This window comes from Paramacrobiotus metropolitanus, unplaced genomic scaffold (genome assembly GCF_019649055.1).
Source record: "Paramacrobiotus metropolitanus isolate TYO unplaced genomic scaffold, Prichtersi_v1.0 Parri_scaffold0000002, whole genome shotgun sequence".
NCBI lineage: Eukaryota > Metazoa > Tardigrada > Eutardigrada > Parachela > Macrobiotidae > Paramacrobiotus > Paramacrobiotus metropolitanus.
The window spans coordinates 2,976,375-2,994,577 of NW_026570222.1; the positions used below are offsets into that span (position 1 = coordinate 2,976,375).

Sequence of the window (18,203 nt, forward strand, 5' to 3'; positions counted from 1 at the left end):
ACTACAGATATTACCCTAATCAATATTAACGACTGAAGTTAGCTTAGATGTAAAACAGAACTAAGCAAATGTTTGATAAAATGGATGCAAACATACTGCAGCTTGCCCGGAATGCTGCCACTCGTACTACTACTAAATTCAAATACTACGTCAGTTTTCACGGAACAGAAGCAAGATCCAAGGTTTTTTTGTCAGGTTTGTCTAATGTGCATTCATTCAGCATACTAATTCTCCGCGTAAAAATTAAGGACACACAAATGAGAAAGGGCAATCGAAATTCTATAAAGGTGGACGTACGTCTCCAATAATGACACAGATGAAATTCCGTTTTAAATGAGATTACAACCGCGAAAAAGCGCAACAGGAAACGCATAATATGGTATTAACATAAATATAAAAGAGGCCAACAGCGTCCATTATGGTCTCAGATTACGGTTACATTCAGTATTCCTCACCTTCCTCTCCTGCATTGTCAACCGAATCAATGCCAACCTCTTCGTAATCCTTTTCCAGCGCCGCCAGATCCTCCCGTGCCTCGCTGAATTCTCCTTCCTCCATACCTTCACCAACGTACCAGTGGACAAAAGCCCTCTTGGCGTACATCAGATCGAATTTGTGGTCCAAGCGCGCCCATGCTTCAGCGATGGCAGTGGTGTTGCTCAGCATACAGACGGCTCGCTGGACCTTTGCCAAATCACCACCGGGAACCACCGTTGGTGGCTGATAATTGATACCGACCTATTGATTAAAAATAACTTTAATCGTACGGATAGAATGTGAAGGCATTCTGGAATAAGGTATTGGAAAGCATTTTAGCTAGCATTAATTACGAAACCGCCGAAACGAAACCAGCCTAATAAATTTAATTATTAAGCTTGATCAACTGACCTTAAAACCAGTAGGGCACCAGTCAACAAATTGGATGGAGCGCTTGGTTTTAATAGCAGCGATGGCGGCATTGACATCTTTTGGGACCACATCACCGCGGTAAAGCATACAGCAAGCCATATACTTTCCATGTCGGGGATCGCATTTCACCATTTGGTTGGCCGGCTCGAAACAGGCGTTGGTAATTTCAGACACCTGGAGAACCATGTCATTCCACATATGAAACGTATTAAAAATCGATATGCACTCAAGCAACCAATTTTACCGTCAGTTGTTCGTGATAAGCCTTTTCAGCGGAGATGATGGGCGCGTAAGTGACTAGAGGGAAATGAATGCGCGGATATGGAACCTGTAAACAGAATTATCCATTGAGTGCTCGTCAAATCTGGATTATCTAGGACAACGAAAGACTACGATCAGCACAAGAAAGTGTCGCAATGACAATTTTCGGAATATAAAAAAGATATATACACGCAAAAGGTCCGCGACTCCGCAAAAACAAAGGAGCAACATTAACACAAAAAGACAGATTAGAGGCGAAATGAAGCTGACATAACTTCCATAACAGCGGGCAAGTGCCAGCAGTGACCAGGAAGTTGAGTTCTCATTGATTGTCACAGTGACCTACCAAATTTGTTTGGAATTCAGTCAGATCGACATTCAGTGCCCCATCGAAACGTAGGGACGCAGTGATGGACGAAACAATCTGACCGATGAGACGATTCAAGTTTGTGTAGGTCGGGCGTTCAATATCCAGATTGCGACGACAAATGTCATAAATGGCCTCATTATCCACCATGAACGCACAGTCCGAGTGCTCCAGTGTTGTGTGTGTGGTCAGAATAGAATTGTACGGCTCAACCACGGCGGTGGACACCTGCCAAGAAACACCGCTATAAAGGTGTAGATTATAAGCACTTCTAAACACAAAGAAACAGATGAGGAATAAGCAGGTACACTAAACAACTAATAAATTACTGTAACTGTCGGTATGTTCTTTGCCGGTTTATCTTAATAAAAAACACAGATTTTCGCTCAAGTACCCACCTGCGGTGCTGGATAGATGGAAAATTCCAGTTTGGACTTTTTGCCGTAATCCACTGACAGGCGCTCCATTAGAAGAGACGTAAATCCCGATCCAGTACCACCTCCAAAGCTGTGAAATATGAGAAATCCCTGCAGACCGGTACACTGATCAGCCAGTTTGCGCACGCGGTCCAAGACCAGATCCACAATTTCCTTTCCGACGGTGTAATGACCACGGGCGTAGTTATTTGCAGCATCTTCTTTGCCGGTAATAAGTTGCTCCGGGTGGAATAACTGGCGATAAGTTCCTGTGCGCACCTCGTCTACAAAACGAATAAAGCATTGTCATAAAATGTGTTCAAACTATAAACTATTTCAAGTTATGATACATTACATTACTGCAGCTTCTTTCTACTCTTATTATTACTGCAATGCTCGACAAGGTTTTGTAATAACACCAGGAACCCGGTACTCCGTGTTCAAGATCTTCCTGCTTTACATATGGCAATAATAATAATGTTTCACAAGTTCTCAAAATCGTTTAATTACCGCTAAACACAAAGATGCTTTAGCCGCTTGTTTTGCTTTAATGCGCAGATTATATGCTGAAATCGCAACGGATGATACGGTTAACATACCCTATTTACCAAAACACAGATATTATGGTAATATTTCCATGTTTATTTACAATGCGGCAGTGTGCAACTCGTAGACTGCAAGCAGACCCGCTGCTTCACTCATTAAAAAGGCAATGATTCAACGACCCAACCAAGCAACAGAAAAACGTGAATATAATAGCGCTTACAGCACTGCAGCCTGTCTCACACCTTGGTGCTTCACTGCTCGGCTATCGACCCGCGCGATCTGTACACTGGAGGTGCGACGCGATAAATAAGAGATCTCAAAGCTTGCGAGTGCTCATATCGCTAACGCCTCACAGAAAAGCACAACCTTGAAACGGAGAAAACTCAGCCGTGTTGATTTGTGAATACTTAATAGTTAAATAATATACAGGTCAACGGGCCAAAATATTCTTATTTAGTATTTTTCAATCATCCTGAATTATTCAAAGATGTACTATGTAATATAACTAAATTCCAACTACTTAAGACATTAAAACTCATTTGGAGAAAATCGCTACTGGAAATATCAACACATAGAAGCAATTTTGAACGCGTCGACAAAAACAATTTCATATTATTGTTAAATGTTGACAGAACCTTCACTGCATGTTTCTTACCGACTACAGTGGGTTCCAGATCGACAAAGACCGCGCGTGGAACGTGTTTTCCCGAGCCGGTTTCGCTGAAAAAGGTGTTGAAGGAATCATCACCGCCTCCGATAGTCTTATCCGACGGCATCTGGCCATCAGGCTGAATCCCGTGTTCTAAGCAGTACAGCTCCCAGCAAGCATTTCCGATCTGAACACCAGCCTGTCCGACGTGTACTGAGATACATTCGCGCTATAAAAAAACAGTCTTGCACTTGCAGTTCCAGAAAATCGAACCAATGAAAACGATATAAACAGTAACTTTCAGAAGAAGATTACTCGGATTAGACCGAAGTTCGCAGTTTGGCATCCGCTCCTGACGAGCATAAAACATAATCCCTGCACGTTTTAGCATTTTACTCACCATTTTCCGAGTCTGAAAAAGGATCTGCGTAAAGAATAAATTTCACAACCTCGAAGCAAATTTTTGGAATTCGTGACCGTTGAGATTTGAAGTTTTGAACCACCTTTGTAATGCCAACAAGCAAACGCTCCAACGTTCGTCTCACTGAAATGAATCAATCGTCTGACTTGGCAAGCGCTGACTTAACGCGAAGAAGCGCTGCCATCAATGAAACAGGCGGTTCAATGACGGCAGCTTCCATTCAACGCCGCGTGATTGGTTCGGCAGCTATAGAAGGCCGCCTCTGCCCATTCAATAATTGTCATGAACGTAACCGTCTCCACGTGGTAGATACTTGCAACATATAAAAATATTTTTGGTTTGTTCGCCAAGCTTGGATTAAATTTAAATTTACTGTAGTCGGAAACAGAACTTTCAAGCGTCAAGCCGGTAGTTAACTTTCAGCAGCTTTAATGATTTTAATCAGAAGTCAGCGAATAGCTTATATGTAGCATAAATGTGCCAAATCAAGCCATTTATCCTGCAAAGCACACTAAATTTTAAATGAATCAAGAACGCCAATATATAACTTGCAAAAAACTTTTCGGGCTATGATGTGTCCTTAGTATTCCTTCCGGCTTGCGCAACTATCATAACGCGCGGCTGTTTTGCTTGCGGACAACAGCATTAAAATAAAGCCGACACAACATTAAAATTTAAGAGGGACAACCAAATCGCAGATTCGGAGCTCCCACGCTGACCATGCCCGTTTTTAAAAAAATCCAAAACACCGTTAATTAACGGCATTCTGAAGTTCACAAATTTCCAGGAGTGATGAATTGCAGATCACTGGACAGCACGATTCGGCCTAGTTGACGAAGGACCTGTATAATACGACAAAACGATGATGGTTTTTAAATCATAAAAGCTTCACATCGTTTTCGAAAGTCATGTTTTCTTCTGAACTTAAGACCTTCAACTTCGCCATTTCCGTTCTGCCAGACACACCAATGCCGCGCTTCGCTAGCTCCGACAATTTAATTTGAGGGCTGTAAAAAGCAACATCTTGTAAGGGAATAACTCTTCCAAATCTTCATAACTTAAATATGCACGATGAAACTGGTGGTAAATAAGCAATGTACTAACAGTTCTTCGTCGCAGAAAGCCTGGTACAGCACTTGATAGGCCTAAAAACGATAAAACATGAATACGTTCATTGTGGTTCCGCAGACACTGGAGCTACGGGAAGTGCTAACAGGCCAGCTAACCAAGTCATTCAAGTGTATAAAATCTTCTTACCATATTTACGTCACTCAGCTTAACCTTCCCACGAACCATCTCGGAAACATTTTGGAACTCCGCCTCCTCAATTGGACGATACTCTGGTTTCAAAGGAACTGCAAAACGTGGTCTTTAATTTTAGAAGTAGTTCCGAGAGATCACATTGGTGTTACCCTTCGGTTTCATGGTTTTGCGTTTGCCAGTTGGCGGTTGTCCCTTGTAAAATGACACAGGTCTGGCAGAGGTAGCCTGTGATGACAGAAGGCCATTCTTTCCTGTATTGATGTTCAGCGATCGCGGGGCGCTTGGCGGTGCGGAAATCAACTTGGATCGGGGGCTCCTGTTGTGTAAATCAGTACTTTTTCTATCAGGTATAAATCATCCAACCACATAAGTCACTATTATCATTGCAATAAAATGTACGACCTAATACAAATAAACTCTTCCTGAGTGCACAAACGAGATTCTTACCGAGACATTCTCCGCAATTTCCATAAGTACATCGAACATTTTCCGGTACAGCTGGATTGAACGTAAAAGGCCCTCAGCTTTCTGTAAGCAGTCTTACAATCAGGTTGTGGCAGTTTTTCTATTTGGAAATGACCACGAATGACTACGACCAAGGGGTACAGAAATCATAGTAACACCTAACATCCAAGTTAATATCGTACTTTGTATATCTGTATTATCACTTCATTAATTCGATGCAAAAAAGTAACGATATTCGCTGACATTGTTACCACAATGACTTTAATATCTATACATACATACAGTATATCTATACTTACTTACTTTACGTTTTTCAAGGGTACGAGTATAATATCAATACTGTTGCAATAGATTAAATTGCAGTCTTGCAGCATAATATTTATAACTTATGACTAGAAGTACAAATACAAAAAATGGTACAAGTTGAAGTGGTACCTCCACTTGTTGCACTGCGGTTTCTTCGGCCAAACGAGCGGCCTCCTTTGTAGCCTGCCATCGTTGGTATGCCTTCTCAAAACGTTCAGTCGCAGAAACCTGCTGTAGAACTATTTTTTAGGGATTCACCTAATAATTTGTACATAGGCACTGGCACAGAGTAATAACATATAACCATCAGGAAAAACTGATTTTTCTGTGATGCAGTAAAAGCATATTCAACAAATCCTCCCAACTATATAAGAACGTCGCTAATGGTAGTTATCTTGAAGAACCTCGCATCAGTGGGTACTTATCAGCAAAACCGATGAGCAATAGAAAGCACATTACACTAAAGCGCTCACCGAAGGTTTCCTCACAATGAATTTTGTATAACGTTCGTGTCCAGGAAGCATTTTTTTTACAAGATTTTCCAATGTCGAAGAGATCTGCAACGCAACATCCGTTGTCAAAGCTGAACGCAGCACAGTGGCAGATAAGTGCTGCCGTGTCGCATTTTGAACATTCAAACGGTAAACCGTAAAAATTAAACAAAAATAGTTCACAGGGATCGATTTAAATTTTTTACCGTAAACGGTAAAATGGTACTACATAATTTATTTCTTACCGTAAATCACAAAAATGAGTAAACTTCAGCAAGCAGTGCCAGCCCGAGCCCAGATGCAGAAGCATATTCATTACTCACCTGCTGTTCCATAACGAGGTACTGATAACTCAGTTGTCCCGATTTCTGGAGTTGATTATCCATAATACTGTCGTTCCAGTTTGAGTAACCGTTGATCTGAACTGCGCCTGATGGTACTGCGCTCTCACATTTATCCAGAACAGACCATTCATCAGTTCCAGAAGCTGTCGCCATAGCTGTCTAATCGTATTCCTTAAGAAAGCTACTCACGAAAGCGAAAACCTTAACAACGAAAAAGTATCAAAATAAATGCGACATCAAAGGAAGTCCAGTTAGGCAGGATCTTATGGACTGTCACGGTCTGTTAGGTGTCAGGAGCCCATCAGGAGCCCAGGACTTCTGTAGACTGTAAGTACAGTACACTGCCCGCAGAATGCATCCAGACTAACCGCCTACGGGCGGCGGCCTCCAGATATGTAAAACATTAGTAAGTGGTAAGTGCAGTATGTACTCTAGTGTAGTGCCTTAGATCCGCAAAAACCAATCTGTCTGCAGATGCCTCCAAATTCAAAATTCATTTTTCCCGGCTTCTGCCTAGTGGTCACTGGAAACTATTCATGTTGTTTCATCTCCTGATTGTTGTACAGACACGCTTTGCATGTGTTAAAGGATGATGACACTCACAGATCCTACAAACTGTTTCCACTCCGCATAATTAATCAATTCGGCATCCGAGCACAGACAATTATAACGGTGCTGGCGAAGTTCTTCTGTGCGTTTTCCTGATTCCTGTAAGTTGCGTAACTTGTTGCGGATTTAGCACCGCCGAACCGGCACCCCTTAACAATTGAAATTTTTTAATCCGGTGATCTGTACAGTACTTCATTTGGAATCGATCCGTACATGTCGGTCTAACACGCATAGTGTGGAACGGGTTAATGCGACGACGAAACATATTGTTAGTAACTACTAACTAGTAACCGGAATGTTCCTGTTGTGTCTGTTTAAATTTCGCGTAGAACGGTGATCCGCTGGAAGTTTGTGCTGATTTCATCTCGAGGGCACTCGTAGTCCATAATGTCCAGAATCTAATCTATCATCTCCACATTTAGCACGCTTTAATATAGTCTGCAGATGACTTACGGGTATAATTAAGGAAAAGCCTTACAACGAAAACAACAACTGAAAAGCAGATTTTCGTTCGGTTTTTCATATATCAATATTTCACTGCTATAAAACATTTCACAACTGCACTCGTATTGCATCGTTACAAATTGATATTCAGGAACTAGTAAACAATCAGCACGGCTGCCACTGCGCATAGCTTTCTGTCAATTTAACAGAAAACGAGTAACAGCTAGGATTTCCGCTAGGATACAAAATTAGCGTCAACTATATGGGCCGGCTTTCGAAAGGAAATTTTATTAAAGCAGAATTATATGGCTACTATGTTCATGTCGAAAGATTAATGGGTTTTGCTCTTGGAAAGTGAGGATCACATATGGAAAAAATCCGTAGTCAGCCAATACTTTTCACAGCTACCGCCACAAGGCAAATTTTTTCGCCTTGGTTTTTTGTTCGGCCAGTTCTTCTCTGTATTTTCTTCTTTTTTGCTCTTCCTGGTGCAGTTGTTCTTTTAGCTGGTCGTTCAGAATCGACTGCATATCAACTTGCCAGGCTTCCAGCTGTTGTGATAATTCGATTTTCTGTGCAATGGCCTCCATGAGCTGATTATTGAGACTGCGAATGTCCATCTTTGACTTGGTTAGTTCCAGCTCCAGCGTATTTTGCCTGCATGCGATTTCCAGTTATTAGCATTGTAACAAAGTTATCTAGCTTTTCTCAAAGAAAAAATGTAAACCGGCAACATCCGTTTACCTGGAAATTGCTTGGTCGCGGTCTTCGCGCGCTCGTTTGACAATTTCATCCTGATTAATTTCCTGTTGCGCTTGTTCTTGTTTGAGCAGAGCATTTTCCGATCGCAGTGCCGTTAATTCCGTATCACGCAAAGTAAGCTGCAAGAGGAAAAGTTGCTGGTGTAAATACATATTTAAGTATGTGAAGATAAATATATAGTGAGTGAAATCCTTGTGCTAACGCCTAATTTCATGTAGGCTTCGTACAGAGTACAAGAAATATATAGATATACATGCATAATAACTTTCCACACTCATTATTACCTCGGACACCAGGCGTTCGATCTCATCTTCTCGTGTCTTTGCTTTATTGTTTTGGGCATCCAGCTGTTCTTGCAACAGCCGAGATTTTTCTTGCTCAATGTCCAACTCTCTAGACAAGGCTTTTAGTTCGCTTTTTGCGGCAAACTCGCTTTCCTGCAAAGAAAAACAATAAGTAGTCAATAAATAAAGGTCATACGCACCACCGCTCTTACAACTGCTTCAACTGCACCAGTGTCAAGCAGATTAGAAGTACTAGTGCGAGTACTAATGTCATGTAACAAACAGATTCCCGTTACTTCACCGCTGCAATCCACGATACATTGGATAAAAAAGATATTTTCTGCTCGTTCGCATATGTAGCTACGTTAAGTTCGTTCATCCGCTTCCTCCTTACGGAAATATAACATTCTCACAGTTAGGTAGTTATTCCAATATTACACCTTATTATGCCGTTAGTCGTTATTACTGCAGCAGTACACTGCTGCGGTTTGATTACGTACATTTTGTCGCCGACTAATATCCTGGATGAATCCTTTGAGCTCTTCAATCATCGGTCGCACTGTAGCGGACTCCGATGTCTCGTCTGTCGATTCATCATTCTGGCGATTAATTAGTTCCGTGCAGACACGCTGTAACTTCTCGTACGTGCTCATCAAATCTTGCTGAAGCTGTAAAATCCAATAATAACCGTATTGAACTCTGGCAATTTCCTCGAGGAAAGCGAAAGCGCAGCAGTAGACACAATTTATGTCGATCAACGAAAGGAATCCAGCCAAGCATGTACAGGTGTCAAATAAATTAGTGTAACCTTTAGCGTTTTATTTCACTTTCATAAAGAAGTAAAAGTTGCAAATGTAACCGCTCACCTTGTAATCGTGCGCAATTTCGTGCGTGATGGATGCCGGTGAATCGTCGTCGTCCATCGTGGAGCCATTGCCGGCTGATTTCGAGCCCAGCTGATCACCGAGATACTCACTACCGCTGCCCACCGACTGGGCAGCTTCCAATTCATTTAAGAGGGATGTCGCATGCGATGGTGAACTGCCGTTGACTGAGCGCAGCTCTTCAATTTGATCCTCTAATCGGGAATTGGAGTGGCGAAGTTCGATGAGATCACGATCTTGAAGGACAATCTATGCAAGAGTCATCGTTCACCAATTATGCGTACTGTTAACCGTGTGTAGTTTTTGGAGGATGTCAATATACGGTGAAACAGTTACTGTTACAGTCTTCACGTAAATTAAAGTTTTCGTGATCTGCATACAAATTTCGAAATCGAGTTTGTACAACATTTAGCGGCCTCCACGTGCTTTCAAAATAATGACGAAAGATTTTAACGCATCCGAGCGTAAGCGAAGAGCCATATGCGTTGTGAATCACTGTGTTACCCCATTAATTACGGACATTTGCATGCGATGGTCTTAATCTCACTTTGTATTCGAGGTCGCGATTGCGTCGTTCCAGCGCGCCAATTTGCTCGTTTGCCTCCTCGAGATTGTGCAGTAGGGCGTCACGTTCAGCTAGTGAGATTTTGTAATCGGCGTTCGAGTTCGGCTTTTTTGTCGCTAAGTACCTTGATCTGCCGAACGAAAAAAGTCAAGTGCGATTTCTATTTTGCACAACAGCAGCCCCTTGAAAACTGAGCCGACAAAACAATATGACCCCTTTATCTAGTGCGAAATCGTTTTTGTTATGCATACCTCTTCTTTTAAGAGCTCAAGTTGTTTGGCGTGATCGCCCGCACTTCCTTTCCGCGCGTTAAATTGCTCCTGTAACTTCTGAACTTCCGACGACAAGTAGCTCTCCGTGGTCTGAGCCTGAAAAAAATAACAAACACCGTAACAACCTTTGTGATCTGCAGTATCTAGAGTAATGCTGCATCAAAGTTTTTCTTTTGAATTCTATTTTACAAGATAGAAAGATGCCCAATGCCCATCGACCAGTTGGCAATTCAGCAAGTACGAGTACCGCCACGGTTATGATATCGGCTCTTGTCACACCTTGCTCTAGTACATAAAAATATAACAGAGGGTATACGCGCCTATGTCATACCTAATAACTTCTACTTCTGAGGTGTTACTGCCTCGGACTCGTCTATGATTGCCATTTTTAATACTGTTCGAAAATAATATAAGTTTTGTTTGGTAGTTATGTTTGTAGCCATTTTGCAAAAGATGTTAACCATAACTGCAGCGTATACGTTCAGCGTCTCTTGTGTAACGGACCTTTCCGGGTGTTTCCTATAGTAGCAAGTGAGTCATCACTAATTCCATTAAGATGGGTTGGCATAACAAGTCGACAATGCAGTCCCTTTAATGGGCCATGTCACATCAGCATAATTTAAAACCAGTGACAATTTTCCATGAAAAACCAGCTAGTTTTTTCGTGCAGTACGAAATGCACTGAACTATATCCAAAATTAATACCTGCCCCAATCTTGCTCGGCCAACCAGCTTCGCAGTTAATGGTCCGAAGGTAATTTCCGTTCTCAGCGCTACACACTTTGAGGTTTTTGAAAGATTCTTACTTTTCTCACGACCATAAATTACGTATCGGTAGAATGACCGAAGTGCGTAAAAATCTCAGTAAAAATTTAACAAACTAAATCATGCGGTGGGCTTCTCTTCCGGTTTCTAGCAAAAGTTGATTTGCTCGAACATTCAAAACGCTAACTTTGCTAAGCCGTTCGCTTTCTTAAGCACCTTTTCGTTTCTGGGCACATACAAGTACGTGTACAACCCATTTCACGAAATAACCCAACTCCAGTTTCCAAAAAACAGTTTCCAAACTACGTAGAATAATTATCGTTATCGCAGATCTGAATCGGGAGCTAGTATCTGAGTTCCGAACTGCGCAAAAAAACAAATTACGTCATATGTGGAACAGTGGAAGTATCAAACATGAAATTCAAAAACGATGCTTGTAATGCAATTCGCGAAATGCACTCCACAATTATGGCATTTAATAATACCGCGTTGCTCTTGTAAATTGGTCACCGCGTCAAACACAGTTACTTTATACGCCCGCGTTCATCATTCAGGAGCTGGTAAGTTGGTAACCAAATAACAAACCGGAAACGATCCAATTTCTAATAACGTCAGTCGTCGGTATTGTGCGGTGAACATGAATCTGTGGAGGTCGCGCAAGGCCTTGCGTAACTAACCTACTGTATACCGGCGCAACATATGTACATACTGTACCGTCTGTACGTGCTGGTGTTATAGTGCATGCGACATAATTAAGTACTATTAATACTCGTTTTCCACACAGTGCTAGAGTTTGACAAGTTTATTGTTTATTTCACTTTTTTGAAATGCAACAGAAACAGTCTATTTAAAATAGAAAAACCTCTCTTGCATTTTTAAGTATCTACAGATCAGCGCAAGTAAACTTGTGCAAGTTTAAATATTTTCCTATTGCGCTCTCTCTTTTTATAGTGCAGGTGTTTTAATTTGAATAATTTAATACCGTGGCTTTCGGTATCAGCTCAGTTTAAGTTATGCAATACGGAGGGATGCAGAGAGAAAAACGAAAGTCATAGAATTTAGTAAAGCAGTAAACTAGTTTTCTTAAGTGGCCGCGCTGTCAAGCATAATATTTAGACGATGCGGACAGCGAAGAGTACTAAGAAAAAAGGTAGTCAATCGTCTCACGTTCCTTCCCTAATTACACACTAAACTGCTGACTGCAATCATCTTTTCATGTTTTTCGCTGATACAAAACAGAACCACCTGATTTTAACCACATCCTAGCGACGCAGCCACACCAAACAACAATACTCACTTTACGACACCACTTCCCCGTTGATAATACGTATGTTGCCTCGAAATAACTATCTTTCAGCTATCATTAATTTTATCACAATCTTCACCTCTTTGAGCTGCACAGTAAGGCGCTGATTCTGCTCGGATAATTCCGCAACGAGCCGTGTGCGGTCCTCATCAACTTCGCGAAATAAATGCTCTTTTTGTTGTAGTTCCTTCTGTACATAGGTGAGATCATTCTGGAGTTCCGCAATCCTTCCGTCATATTCCACTTCAATAGCATCTAAACGGCGCTTTAGTGCATGCCGCTCATGCTCCAGTTCCTATAAACAATAATTGATAACTGGCTGAACATTGTTGCATTATAATGCGGGCGTCATCTGTACAACTTTTAAGAGCTGTTAGTATAGCATGGGCGAAAATCTAAGGTCATAACCGAAACCGCCACGAAAAGGCAAATTGCCATATAAGACTACTGAAATGTATGGACTTAGAAATTTTTAAACCTACTTTAATACTCGTAAATTTTTATTGTTAGTTGGACACAAAAGCGCCGAATGGCAAGACTCAGATCACTAATGCCAATATAAACTATAAAGTACTGTAGCTGGTCAATTAGGTTTAATATTTGAACACTGTAATTCCTTCTGCAAGACAGGTGGAGCGCGGTATTTTTAAATTACTATTATATGTAGATTAACCATTAACTTTATTCACTTATTGTTTTATCAATGTTATCAACTACTTCTTCTGAAAATATTATTATAAAGTATCTGTTATGTTTTTAAATTACTGTTATATGTGTTTTACCAGTCCTGATTAGAAGATCAACAGTTCTCGATCAAAATGATCTATGAACTTGGTAATTCTTTTACTTGGATATAATTTGACTATCATGACTTATATATGCAATGCTGCGCAAACAGAAATATATTTTCTGCAGCTGATCTATCGACTAAATTTAGAACGACCTCTGAAAACGGCGTCGTATGCTCAATGATCTCGTATATAGGTGTAGCCCTGCAACGTCAGATGCAGACAGCAGCAACGATGCAAATGCATTTGGTAAGAATTTTTTACTCAAAGAATACGTAGCTGAAAACTTGAAAAATGATTATTTGAACTATCTTTGCTCTCTTTTCTCGCTAGCAAATTTTCCCGAGATCCCGGTATTAACAAGCTAAAACAAAGACGAATTTTCATGACCGTGACTACGGGATGCAGTTCCGATTAACCTGGAAATAATAAAAATAAAAAATTAAAGACAATTAAGGAAAGTAAGTGCAAATAAAGGAACTATTATTCTATTTAAATACTAAAAGTGAGTTTTACAGAATCTAACGAGCAAAGCCATAATAATACAGAAAACACTATTACCGAGACCAGTTATGTAGTTTTTTGCCCGGTGTCTGCTTATGCCGCGGCTATCTAATATTTCGCACTTTATTTGTGCACACATGCTTCTATAAAAAGTACTCATGCACTGCGGTGCAGTTGGCGAAATAGGTTTGCGCATATGCAGACAAGTAATGAAAGTTTGTCACCAGCCAAAAATGGAAATAAACAAAATGCCGTGGTATATGTTTGAAAATGCACGCAAGTGTCAAGGTGCACGAAAATCTAAGGAACAAGCAATCCATTAGATGGACAGTGAAAACAACCGAAACGATTCGTTGAATACCTTATCTTTGTTGACATAGTTTAACAATACAGCCGTAAAACATGTTTTGCCCCAGGTACGAATATGTTAGAGGATTATTGAATGGGCATTAAACATTTAGCTTCCTAGCACTTAAGGTTCGTGATGATGCACTAGCCGGACAATGTGTTATTGCTCATGACCACACACGAGCACACCCGAAAAACGTACGCAAGTCCGTATTATAATATTCGTATTTTGTAAGCAGCTGCAACAAGAAAAGTGGTAATAAACCTTGAAAATAACTGTATGAGAAAATAAAGAAATTGCTGGTTTTACAAAATTCAATCTAAAAATTCACTCCACAGCTAAATAAAAATGACAAGTCAATTATGAGTGCCGTATACTGTAAATGAATGCGATTAAAAGTCCAAAATGACACTTACAATGGTTCAATATTTTACCTATTCGGATGTTCATCTAAAATATAATAATCCATAATTTCATAGCCTCACAGTTCGCACTAGCATTGTAGTAAAGAGCGAGTCTTCGCTCACTTTTTAAGAATAACTAGACGTTCGTACTTTACTACGAGAAACGAAACGATACGAGTACTGAATAATACAGTAGCTATTATTCAGCATCGAGAATAATATTCTGAATAATAATATTATTCAGTCTCTCAATATGTATACAACGAGAAGCTCGTTGTATACATATTGAGAGATTAAAATTAATACAGTAGTTATGAAATTTTCATATACTGTTAAACTAGTATACTATACTGACTATACTATACTGTTAAACTATATACTGTAGTAACTATACTATACTATTATACTGTTAGACTACACTGTTAAAATCATGGCTCCCAAAATTTTAGAGCATTTGCAGGTGCTATGTCGCGAAATTGCTTTTAGAGCATCAAGTTAATTTACGAAGAGCAAATTGATAAGTGCGTATACAATATATATTGTTATAAGTTATATCATCTCTATTTTAAATCGAAATTTACTTTTAAATCTTACTTCTACTACGCGCATGCACTAATCAATGTTTGTCATCACCAACGGGCAACGGTGGTTTCAGTTTTGTCAATATAAAAGTATGAAATCGCCGACTGCCAAGAATCTCAAATTGGATGTATTTGGCAGACCCAAAGAAAAGCAAAATTCAGAGAGCTAGTGCTATATGCCATGCTCCTGCCAGTTGAAGTTGTCATAACAATGTAAACTGCCTTTTGTGGAGACGGAAGGAATTCAGCAGCTTTGTGTTTGAATGCTATGTCTATGTTTGTTTCAGCACTTTTTGTTTGAAAGCTATGTGATTGACAATAAGTAGATAAATTTAAATGCCATAAAAATTAGTGTCAGCTTCAGCGTTAACGTTAATGATTATTCGCTTACTTAAAAATACCTACTGTGGATAGCAAATTTCATAGGAAACAAATCCCATACAGCACTATTTAATTATTGAATTCGATCGTCTGAAACTCAGGAACCGTATAATTAAACATTTTGCTGTCGACATATGCGGCGGAAGTAAAAATTATTGAAATTCAACAAACACCACACCTCGCCGGGCATTGTTATCAGATTCTCAAGAACAAACACCCACAATATTATCTCAGCTTTCCATACGGAAACGCACTTGTTTTGCAAAGTCCACGTCTGAATAGTGCATGTCAATATTGGTCTTACCTCAATACGTGCCGCATAGTCTTTGGATAATACATCCTGTCGCTTGGTTAATTCCTCATTGCGCTCCAGCAGGGCCTTGCCTAATTCGGCGGCCAGGAGAAGGTCACGTTCCTTCTGCTGAAGCTGTGTATAGAGATCGCTACCGGCAGCCGATCCATCATCGCCTTCTTGGGACATTCGCTTCTCCAGTTCCACCAAATACGAATCCAAATCAAAACCGCTAGACAAGTCTGACAAAGAATATTGTGAAGTTGTCGAGAACTCTACTTCGCCGCTTTGAGCGTCCACCGACATACTGGAAACAGCGCTGCTGATGTTTTTTTGGACCGGTTTTGTTACTCTTTTACAGTGCGTCAGTCGGGTGACTTGTACGGATGTGTTGCGCCAATATTACGAAATATTACTTTGGTCAAGAGCGCATAGGTGGATTATGCCGTGAAACCGGTCGGTAGCAACATGCTAAACAAACTATCCAGTGCCCAGAATGTTAGCCATCCAAGATCATGACACGTTACCGTTGGAACGTGCAATTGCATAAGTGTCGCAGTATTATTTTCACGTCGCGAAGAGAAAAGTCGGAAAAATGCAGAAACGAACGCGAAGTAAATTAAGTATCTGACAAAATAGCTGCAAGCGTGATTACAGGTAAACGCGAACGATATTAATCGTTGACCTCAGCCGGCAAAAAAAGTGATTAACAATAAGTAGGATATTTACGCATAATTATAGCCCAAATGACAAGCTCTGCTTTTCAGCTGAGTGAGTATAGCAGGTGTGTTTCCAGCAAAGAAAAATTCTGCAGGTTCGCGGCAGGTATTGTATGACTCAGGTAGAATGAAATACGCGGATCAATAATAAACGAGAAATGGATGCGGCGCGACACTGCATGTCTGTGGCCTAGGTGTTCATCATGAGGATATACGATCGGAATATTTTCCGAAGAATAGAATGGATGCAGAAGGGCTTTCCCACCGGCACCGATCAATGAAATGCTCACAAATAGAGATGCTGCACAGATCGATTCAACAAGCGGCGCAGGATCACGCTGCGCACAAAATTATATTGCTGAAATACGAACCGCGTAGGAAGCTGATGGTTGTGCAATATACACGGCTACAGGCAGGAACAGTACTCTTGCATAGGTGTGCGAGCTGGCACAGCGCTCGCAATTTGCAAGCGCGTTTGATAATTTGCCAAAATAACGACAACAACACTCACAATGCTAAACTGATGTTGTGAAAAACGACAGAGCGAAACTGTTCTAATTTCATCGTGAAAAACTTAATTACGTGAAATCAATGGAGCAGTAATACCGTACCGGTAAAGCAACTGCATAATGGTCTATCGTGTTATAGTCTCGCCATTGGCTGCAGCATGCAGGCACAATAATTTAGTCACAGCCTAAACAAGCAAGTACGTACCGTACGTTTTGGATCTGGAGCCGCATGACAGGTGTTGTCGTACGGTGTACGGATATGTACTTCAAATGTTTAAATCGATTTTACCTTGCGTATTCGCAATGGCCGCTTCGTTGGTGACTCATTAGAATAATATCCGGCATAGACTATACGGTGCGGTGCTGATTATGAGTACAGTACTTCTATATGTGCTGTGCAATAATAATATAATACATTCTACTCTTATTGTATATCTATATTAGATATTAGACAGATACAATATGCAATAATTTACGCTATATTTATGTTCACTTGTTAAACCGTACTATAAACAATTATAGTACGGTTAACGGTTGATCTCAACCGGACTATGGTACCGTTCATACTTGTAGCTGCTCAACCTGATTATTGTTACAGAACAATAAATGGCCGGTCCGCTCCGGTATCCGGTTCGTGTTATCAAGAATTTTACTGTATTATACGAGTATAAATATTTACGGTTAATATGCTGTTTCCAGTGAGCCTGAATGAGTTATACGCAGCACTACACTCCAATAAATACGCTAGTCTGTAGTCGTACATATGTCTAAATTAAAACAGTCAGCGCAGGTCACTGAATGCAAATCAATTTAATGTTTGAAAACGAAAAAAAGAATACTTTATGCTCAGTAATCACCATCTCGACACCGGTCTGCACAATTGCAGTACGAAGTACGCATATTGCAGAAAAAACACTGCTGCTAATGCGTTCATATGTATTACGAAAAGGTTTTTTTAGATCTACACGTGCAAGTGTTTAATTTCGATTCTGCACCACAAATAATTCACTCGACAAAAGCCCATAAATTTCAAATTAGATATAAAGAAAACTGTAAACTGTTCAGTAGTTGTTCTGCACTTCTACTACAAATGTTAAATTTTATTGCGTGTAAGCCGAAAGATAAGGGTACCAAGCGAAAGTATTACGAGAGTAAGTGGCAAAGGTCACTTCTATTCGCGTCTTTAATTAAACTATCATTCTGTAATTCATTCATCTTAAGTCCCAAATTGTATCAGCTGCCCGGATCAAGAAAAACGGTCGCTTGAGATAACTTGCGATATATGAATGGATCTCTGAAAATAAAATCGGTTCGGCTCTGTAATGGTAACAAGGCTACTCGTATAAT

At 40.4% G+C, this 18,203-nt stretch overlaps 3 protein-coding genes across 4 annotated transcripts; all 3 read right to left on the minus strand.

Moving 5' to 3' along the window:
- Window positions 1-171: 171 nt before the first annotated feature.
- LOC129583612 (tubulin alpha chain, testis-specific) lies at window positions 172-3,720 on the minus strand. The gene is made up of 7 exons (XM_055475485.1): window positions 3,549-3,720; window positions 3,155-3,377; window positions 1,936-2,237; window positions 1,517-1,765; window positions 1,154-1,237; window positions 889-1,083; window positions 172-738 (listed from the first exon to the last, which is right to left on the minus strand). Exons 1-7 carry the CDS (start codon window positions 3,549-3,551, stop codon window positions 442-444), a joined length of 1,353 nt encoding a protein of 450 aa, XP_055331460.1. The 5' UTR covers window positions 3,552-3,720; the 3' UTR covers window positions 172-441.
- A 276-nt stretch (window positions 3,721-3,996) lies between these two features.
- On the minus strand, window positions 3,997-6,743 carry LOC129583618 (uncharacterized). 2 transcript variants are annotated; one of them, XM_055475507.1, is made up of 9 exons: window positions 6,418-6,743; window positions 6,077-6,160; window positions 5,733-5,831; window positions 5,265-5,360; window positions 4,982-5,132; window positions 4,827-4,924; window positions 4,674-4,714; window positions 4,501-4,576; window positions 3,997-4,411 (listed from the first exon to the last, which is right to left on the minus strand). In XM_055475507.1, the coding sequence occupies exons 1-9, from the start codon at window positions 6,589-6,591 to the stop codon at window positions 4,343-4,345; spliced, it is 888 nt and encodes a 295-aa protein (XP_055331482.1). In that variant the 5' UTR covers window positions 6,592-6,743; the 3' UTR covers window positions 3,997-4,342. The 2 variants fall into 2 exon arrangements, with proteins under 2 accessions (XP_055331482.1, XP_055331474.1); XM_055475499.1 differs by having other exon boundaries at window positions 5,733-5,834.
- Window positions 6,744-7,482: 739 nt separating this feature from the next.
- LOC129583605 (BICD family-like cargo adapter 1) lies at window positions 7,483-16,986 on the minus strand. Its single transcript, XM_055475472.1, is given in 10 exon segments — window positions 7,483-8,148; window positions 8,236-8,372; window positions 8,538-8,690; window positions 9,038-9,205; window positions 9,404-9,670; window positions 9,969-10,061; window positions 10,063-10,116; window positions 10,238-10,354; window positions 12,409-12,624; window positions 15,641-16,986. Coding segments are annotated over 10 exon segments (1,752 nt in total). The 5' UTR covers window positions 15,935-16,986; the 3' UTR covers window positions 7,483-7,895.
- Between the last annotated feature and the right edge of the window lie 1,217 nt (window positions 16,987-18,203).